The sequence below is a fragment of the Mandrillus leucophaeus genome, unplaced genomic scaffold (assembly GCF_000951045.1).
Source record: "Mandrillus leucophaeus isolate KB7577 unplaced genomic scaffold, Mleu.le_1.0 Scaffold291, whole genome shotgun sequence".
Taxonomy (NCBI): domain Eukaryota; kingdom Metazoa; phylum Chordata; class Mammalia; order Primates; family Cercopithecidae; genus Mandrillus; species Mandrillus leucophaeus.
The window spans coordinates 1295298-1303094 of record NW_012103043.1 but is presented as its reverse complement, the minus strand read 5'-3'; the positions used below and the strand labels follow the sequence as shown (position 1 = coordinate 1303094).

The following is a 7797-nucleotide window of genomic DNA, read 5'->3' as shown; positions in this document are numbered from 1 at the left end:
GGCCCGCCCCGCGCTTCCCGCCAAAACGCCCGTGGCGCATGCCCGACCCGCCCGTCAGCCAGAGGAGCGCGCATTCCCGGCGACCTCTGCGCACACTTCCGTCCCGGCCACGCGCGCCCCAAGAGCTGGCTAAAGTGGTTGGAGCCGGCGCGTGGCTATGATGTTGCCGGAAGTCAGGATCATAGAGACGCTCGGCCTCCGCGGCACGCGCTGGCGGACTAAGAGTGGCTGGCGAAGCGTGCGGCCGGCGCGGGCCCCTGGCGGGCGGGCGGTGCAGCCCGAAGCCTGAGACCAGGACCTGAGCACCGCAGGTTCGAGTACCGCCTCATCTGGGTCGAAGCCGGGGCTGGCGGCGACCTCGCGGCGTTGCACTGGCTCTCTGAGCACTTCCCCTCTGAGCACTTCCCTTGTGACAGGCCCAGGACGAGGTGACCAGGCGGCCCCCGTGGCACCCCTGGTCTAGGCGGAGAACCGCCTGAGCGATGAGTGAGAACCTCGACAACGAGGTAGAGTGCGGGGAGACGCTGGGTAGAGACGGGGATGGGGTGGGAGGAGGCGGGGTGGGGCAGGAAACCTGCCAGAGAATAGGTGGGGACGAGGAGGGTGCGATGGGGGAGGAAAGGAGACGGGAATGGGGTCGGGAGGGTAGAATGGGGGAGGGGAGGGGAGGGGCAGGGTTGAGTGCAGAGTGCGCCGACGGAGGTTTGGGTGTGCCATAGGGGAGCCTGGGGGGCCAGGCCCCAGGGCCTAGTCCTCACCGTAGCACCCCATCTGTCCCCACACAGGGCCCGAAGCCCATGGAGAGCTGTGGCCAGGAGAGCAGCAGTGCCCCGAGCTGCCCTACAGCCTCGGTGCTCCCTGCAGACCCGGCAGCCCTGGAGGAGGTGGAGAAAGAGGGCGCTGGAGCAGCTACAGGGCCGGGGCCTCAACCTGGGCTCTACAGCTACATCAGGGATGACTTGTTTACCTCTGAGATTTTCAAACTGGAGCTGCAGAACGTGCCTCGCCACGCCAGCTTCAGCGACGTCCGGCGCTTCCTGGGCCGCTTTGGCCTGCAGCCCCACAAAACCAAACTCTTTGGGCAACCACCCTGCGCCTTTGTGACATTCCGCAGCGCTGCAGAGAGGGACAAGGCCCTGCGCGTTTTGCATGGTGCCCTCTGGAAAGGCCGCCCACTCAGTGTGCGCCTGGCCCGACCCAAGGCCGACCCCATGGCCAGGAGGAGGCGACAGGAGGGTGAGAGTGAGCCACCGGCAACACGAGTGGCCGACGTGGTGACCCCTCTATGGACAGTGCCCTATGCTGAGCAGCTTGAGCGGAAGCAGCTGGAGTGCGAGCAGGTGCTGCAGAAACTCGCCAAGTGAGTGAGGGCGCAAGACATCCCTCCTGGCTGGGGCTCTGCCCGGCCCTGTGCTTCCTCAGCCTGCCTGGGCACCAGTCGGGAGGCCCAGCACAGGATCTGGCGGCCCCTTTGGGAGCTAGCGAGTGGGACACCCATGTTACAGGGGGCACAATGAGGTCCGAAAGGAGGGATCGGGAGCCTGGACATTGGGGAGTGGCCTAGCATGGGTGGGGGACAGTAGGTGGAGTCCAACCACAGATCTGCTCCTCTTACAGGGAAATCGGGAGCACCAACCGTGCCTTGCTGCCCTGGCTGCTCGAGCAGAGGCACAAGCACAACAAGGCCTGCTGCCCACTGGAGGGGGTCAGGCCATCACCCCAGCAGGTCAGGCTAGACTTCGGTGGCCACAAACCCCTATCCCGGGATTTGAAAACTTTGCTTTTGCTCACCCTTCCTGTTGATCTTTTTGTTTTCTCTGGTAACTTATCACATAGCTATCAGCTATTCCTCTTGTTTGACTGCCAGCCCCTGTGGGGAAATCAGGGTTTCCAGGCACAAGTGCTGGGCAACCAGGGTAAGGTGCAGCTGTCTCTCCCTGCAGACTGAGTATCGTAATAAGTGTGAGTTTCTGGTTGGCGTCGGGGTGGATGGGGAGGATAACACCGTGGGCTGTCGGCTCGGCAAGTACAAGGGCGGGACGTGTGCTGTGGCGGCCCCGTTTGACACCGTGCACATCCCCGAAGCCACCAAGCAGGTGGTGAAGGCCTTCCAGGAGTTCATCCGGTGAGGACCTGTGACGGGGCTCCTGGGAAGTCCTGTGTGGTGTGGGAGCAGAGGGTGGGGATCCCACCCAGGGAATTCTGGAGTGCCTGCCATTTCAGCCAGTTGAAGGAAGGTGTGGCCAGAGGAGAGAGCAGGGGAGCTGCTTCCCCAGTCCCGGGCACTCAGGCCAGCTCGTGATCCCCACAGGTCAACTCCATACTCGGCATACGACCCAGAAACATACACAGGCCACTGGAAGCAGCTGACTGTGCGCACCAGCCGCCGCCGCCAGGCCATGGCCATTGCCTACTTCCACCCCCAGGTCTCAACGGGGGCCCTGCCGGGGGAGGATGCCTGGCCTGGGTGGGCCTCGGCACAGCCTGATGGGACCTTTTCACCACTTATTCCAGAAACTGAGCCCGGAGGAGCTGGCAGAGCTGAAAGCCTCCCTAGCACAGCACTTCACAGCAGGGCCAGGCAGGGCCAGTGGAGTGACCTGCCTCTACTTCGTGGAGGAGGGACAGCGGTGAGGAGCCCGAGTGGGGCGGGGTGGGTCCCTGCAGGGACTGTGACACTGAAGGACTTGCACCTCCGCCCACAGAAAGACTCCCAGCCAGGAGGGCCTGCCCCTGGAGCACGTGGCTGGGGACCGGTGCATCCATGAGGACCTGCTAGGGCTGACCTTCCGGATCTCTCCGCACGCCTTCTTCCAGGTAGCCCTGAGTCCCTGGTGGGCATGGGGACATGTTGAGGAAGGCCTGGCGCACCATCAGGACGTGATGGGAACAGTGGGCTCAGGTGGGAAGATTTGGGGGAGCATCCAGGCAGGGAAGCCACAGGGGAGGTGAAGTAGGAAAGAGGTTGGTCATCACTGATTTGACTTGTGACAATCTAGAGGTACACATGGTAGTGGCCCTTGTCACAGGGAGGATGAGGAGTGGCCCTCAGTGCACTACCACGGGGTGCTGCTCTGGGCTTGGCAGGAGGGAGGCCATGGTGGCTTCTGGACTGGGAAACACTGTTTCACTGTCCGCTCACTGCTGCAGGAAGGCTGTGGGGACCTGGAGCAGCCCTGTTTTTGGAGACAGGCCCAGCAGGACCTCCTGGAGGGCCAGGTGTAGGGGTAGGAGCTGCAGTTGGGTGAATCCAGGGACCCTGGTGTGAGTTATGGGAGGCAAAGCCCCCTTGCTGGGGCAGGGAAGGTGCACTCTACTGGCCTGTGGGGCCTCGTGAGCCCTCAACCAAGCGGGGCAAGGAGGAGGCTGTGCTCAGCACAGGCTTGGCTTTTAAAGCTGGGGGCTGGGTGAGGGCATCAGCAAGGCTGATCCAAGATGGGGTCAGGGATGGGGTTGGGCACCAAGGTAGGGGAGTGGGCGCCAGAGGTCCCAGCAGGATTGAGGGACCAGGAATGTGGGCCTCAGAGGGCGCCAGTGGCACCACAGGAGAGGAGCCACTGACATGCTGGGCACTGCCTGCCCCCAGGTGAACACACCCGCAGCTGAGGTGCTCTACACGGTCATTCAGGACTGGGCCCAGCTGGATGCAGGGAGCACGGTGCTGGACGTGTGTTGTGGCACCGGCACCATTGGCCTGGCCCTGGCCCGGGTGAGCCCTCCCGCCCTGCTGAGGGCACCCTCTTCCCACCCCCAAGACCCCCACTGACCCCAGCTCGAAGGCACTGCAACTGACTCCATCATGCCCCAGGCCCAGCTCCTCTTTGCTGCCCTCGGCCCCATGCACTCCCCTCCCTGAGGTAGCCCTGGGTGGGGCGACACCACACTTTCCTGTTTCAGAAGGTGAAGAGAGTCATTGGGGTCGAGCTATGCCCAGAGGCTGTGGAGGACGCCCGGGTAAACGCCCAGGACAATGGTGAGTGGCAAGGCCGAGGGTGGGGGTGGGACAGGGGCAGCCGCCACCCCGCTGCAAGCGTCAGCCACGGCCAGGGCTTGAGGGCTACCCAACAGGTAGAGCAAGCGAACAAGCTCTTTGGCTAGGGGTTCCCTGGGGCTGGCCCTGCTGGGAGGGCATGCGGCCCTCTGACAGGCCGCCGTGCCATCTCTTCAGAGTTGAGTAATGTGGAGTTCCACTGCGGGAGGGCCGAGGACCTGGTGCCCGCCCTGGTGAGCAGACTGGCCTCCCAGCACCTAGTGGCCATACTGGACCCACCCCGTGCCGGCTTGCGTGAGTGGCTTTTGCTTGAGGTGGTGGCATGGGAACGAGGACACATGGGGTGACTCACCAGGTTGTGGACTCTCTGGCTGTGGGGACCCAGCTGGTATTTGCCTCCTCAGATTCCAAGGTGATCCTGGCCATCCGCAGAGCTGAGAACATCAGGCGACTGCTCTACGTCTCATGCAACCCCCGGGCAGCCATGGGCAACTTTGTGGAGTGAGTGTCAGCAGGGGCCTGGACGGGGGCCAGGCCTGGCACCAAGCCCCCAGCTCCCACAGGAGCCCGTGACTAGCCCATCGGCTGACCTTGGCGCCTGCCTTTTCCCCCCACAGCCTCTGCAGAGCCCCATCTAACCGGGTGAAGGGCACCCCCTTCCGGCCAGTCAAGGCCGTGGCAGTGGACCTGTTCCCACAGACCCCGCACTGTGAGATGCTCATCTTGTTCGAGAGGGTGGAGCACCCCAATGGCACAGGGGTCTTGGGGCCCCACAGCCCTCCAGCTCAACCCACACCAGGACCCCCAGATGATACCCAAGAAACTGGGGCCTTCCCCTTATCCTAGGCCCAGGACCCATCATGGGGACAGGAGCTGAAGGGCTCCCAGGGCCCCAGGGGCGGCAAAGGCATGGCTTGCTGGCCAGGATATTCAGAGGTAGGCAGCCAAAGGGCACAGAACCCTGCGCCCCACCAGGATTGGCCTGCTGCTGGGGGCCAGGGGGCCTGACCAGGAAGGCAGATGGGCTCCTGCAGCCTGTTCCCCACCCGCGGGGTCTTTGTGGACTAGCCAAGGCTATGAGGGCCAGAATAAAAAACTGCTCAATGAGGGGTGTTTCTGTGATGAGAGCCAGGGGTTGAACACAGGGCCTGGGTGCCAGGGAAAGGGTCAGACAGCCTGGGCAGCTCTGCAAGCCCCTCTGCACAGCTAGGGGAGTCAGGGCATAGAGCTTACTTTTAAACAGAATGTTGGATTTGATACTTAAACTTGAGGAGGCAGAGATAAGTCTGGGAATTGCACCAGCTGGGTGCGGGGGTGGAGAACACTGGGCAGAGAGTTGGCCCCTCCGTGGCCAGCCTTGCCCTCACAACCAAGGAAGGGGCCATCCTGTGGTGCTGTTCAGCTGTTACAAAGGCAGGGTGCAGCCTGCAGAGGCTCCAGGAGGGGATCTGCCCGGTCAAGGGTCCACAGGGTGCCAGCCTCTCACACTCAGAATAAAGACATTAGCCATTCCCTTCTGGACAGTTTGCTTTATGCGTTCAGACAATTGAGGCTCGCCTTCCAGGCACAGCCCAGTGCCCTGGATGGCATCAGCATAGGCTCCCCTGCCCTAGCCTTGAAGCATGGCTGTGTGCACGATTCACACCCACACTTGGCATACGGGTGGGGGTGGGGGTGTGGGGCCACGGAGACCACGAGAGTATGGCAGCACCTGCTGTGGTGGTGGTGCCTGGGAACAGCAAGACACAGCGAGGCTCCCCAACCTTCAGGGGAACACATGTGCACGAAGCTTTGGTTCACAGGCGCATCTGGCTGGCTAAGGGCAACAGTCACAGTCAAATGACTATTCACAGCTGCAGACAAGAGGCAAGACAGAAGCAAGTATCTAATTACAGCAACTTGAGTTGAGGGTTTCCTTTTTGAAGGTCAACAGAAGCCAACCTTGGTCACACAGGTGGTGAGGGAGGGATATGTTGTGGGCGGCCCATGGGCCAACATTGTTCTCCTGACAAAAAAAAAAACAAAAACAAAAACAAAAAACGCCATCAGTACCACCTGTGGGGGGTGTGGTGGAGGACAGACACGGCAGAATGCTGGACTCTTGCTTCAGATGGTGCACCACAAGCACACGGCACCCTGCATAGGTGCCTTTGAGGACACCCTGGTGCCTCAGACTCAGGCAGGAACACATTTCCATCCCACACCCACACACAGGGGCCACCAGTCGAGAAGCAAGCTGGGCACTGGGCAGCTGCCTTGGACATCCAGAGAAGCCGCTGTCAGTCAACATCTCTGGATGAAGAATGGGCTACACTGAAGGCCCTTGCTTCCTGTTTAAACAAGTCCACTTGCTAAAATGCATGATTCCAAATCTACCTTCTACTCTCACTGTAAAAGTCTCTTTCAAAATGCTAAGATATCACAAAAGCTTTAAAAATCAATGGGTGGACATACGGACTCGACTGCAAAAAATCTTTGTAAAAAACTGTTGCCGGAGGCCAGGAAAGGCAGGGAGGGCCTCAGTGTCCAGAGAGGCGCTTTTAGGGTGTTAAGACTTCATCAGAAAAAGGGGCCCTAGGAGGCCAGGGCAACTCCAGGAGGTGGTGGGACATCATCCTCGCTGGCATCATGTCCAGACTGAAGAGGGACCACCTTGATGGTTTGCCTCCAATCCCAGAAAGGTAGTTCTGATACTAAAATTCTGCTTATTTTAAGCCAAAAAGGTTTAAAATACTCTTTTCTGTTCTACCTTTTCAAAGAAGGGGAAACACAGAAGGCAGGTGAGGGCAGGGCACCATGTGCACCTCCTAACCAGGTCCCTGCAGCAGCCCTGCAGGCATCCTGGGCACATGGGCCACCTGGCATCACGGGCCAGCCGCAGGACTCAGTCATCCCCTCTCATCTGTCATCCAAGCATCATGTGTCATCAGTGCATATTACATACTAAAATTCATGAAAGCCTTCATAAAAAGAGCCTGCAGCAGGTGCACAGAAGCAAGGTCCACCACTGTCCACAGTCACCAGCTGCCACTGGTGCAGTCGCTGAGTCCATCCATTCAGGCCTGGAGCTTTCCAGGGGGAGCCGCTGCTCCACATGTGTGCTGTGTGGCCGTGACTGTCCCTGTACACCAGAGCCTCCACCCTCAGGCCAGGCCCACAGGTTGGCCACAGGGAAGGAGCTTGGGTTGGAGGCCTGACACTGTGGTGCACGATGCATGACTGCCGGTCTCCTCAGAAGTGCTGCTGGCGGCCCCCGCGCCCTGGCCTGTGCCACCTCCCTCACACGTCCACGGTGCACAGGGGCTCACCGCCAGGCTGGGCGGACGCCACAATGGACATCTTGGGCTTCTTTCGAGTCTCCTCCTGAAAGAACAACAAAGGTCAGGGGTGCCAATGAGGGGGGCTTGGCAGAGGCTCGGGAGGGCACAAGGTGGAGGGAGAGCCCAGCAGACCATGCCAGGAGGCCCTGGAGCCCAAGGGCAGGGAAGGCTAGAAGAAGCAGGGAAGGCCTGAGGCAGGCCAGCCTGAGACTGCAGAGGCCCCCTGGACTGCCATCAGAGCACAACATGTGCAGCCTACCTGGCAATCAGGACATGTACCAAGAAGTGAAGAATTTTGGGTGTAGTTACAGTGGCAGGCCAGGCTTCCCCACTGGGTGTTTCTCCCTTGCCCAGCTTTTGCTTGCCCCAGGCCCAGCCAGGAGCACTGTGTCCTGCACCTGCTGCCCTTGAGCCCCACAGCCCCTCTTCCGACTAGGGGCAAACCAGGAAGTCCCACTGGCTCCAGGAGGCCAAGCCCCACCCCAG

The 7797-nt window shown here is 60.9% G+C and overlaps 2 protein-coding genes across 4 annotated transcripts in view; one reads left to right on the top strand and one right to left on the bottom strand.

Moving 5' to 3' along the window:
* The first annotated feature begins 22 nt into the window (after positions 1–22).
* On the top strand, positions 23–5510 carry TRMT2A (tRNA methyltransferase 2 homolog A (S. cerevisiae)). 2 transcript variants are annotated; one of them, XM_011986045.1, is made up of 13 exons: positions 23–311; positions 417–506; positions 786–1360; positions 1618–1726; positions 1944–2125; positions 2312–2426; positions 2515–2630; positions 2706–2817; positions 3587–3709; positions 3898–3973; positions 4169–4285; positions 4396–4492; positions 4609–5510. In XM_011986045.1, the coding sequence occupies exons 2-13, from the start codon at positions 483–485 to the stop codon at positions 4835–4837; spliced, it is 1875 nt and encodes a 624-aa protein (XP_011841435.1). In that variant the 5' UTR covers positions 23–311; positions 417–482; the 3' UTR covers positions 4838–5510. The 2 variants fall into 2 exon arrangements, with proteins under 2 accessions (XP_011841435.1, XP_011841434.1); XM_011986044.1 differs by having other exon boundaries at positions 116–506.
* DGCR8 (DGCR8 microprocessor complex subunit) overlaps positions 5501–7797 on the bottom strand; it is a 26556-nt gene continuing 24259 nt past the window's right edge. For both annotated transcript variants that reach the window (XM_011986046.1, XM_011986047.1), the window contains one exon: positions 5501–7354. In XM_011986046.1, the coding sequence (XP_011841436.1) occupies positions 7271–7354 (84 nt within the window). In that variant the 3' untranslated portion in view covers positions 5501–7270. The remainder of the gene's footprint in view (positions 7355–7797) is intronic.

What these genes read in the sequence shown, in the direction of transcription:
- TRMT2A (XM_011986045.1), top strand. Translation starts at nt 483, where the DNA reads ATGAGTGAGAACCTCGACAACGAG. An exon ending in GTGAGAACCTCGACAACGAG is followed by an intron (nt 507 to 785) that starts GTAGAGTGCGGG and finishes GTCCCCACACAG; the next exon opens with GGCCCGAAGCCCATGGAGAG. An exon ending in GCCTTCCAGGAGTTCATCCG is followed by an intron (nt 2,126 to 2,311) that starts GTGAGGACCTGT and finishes TGATCCCCACAG; the next exon opens with GTCAACTCCATACTCGGCAT.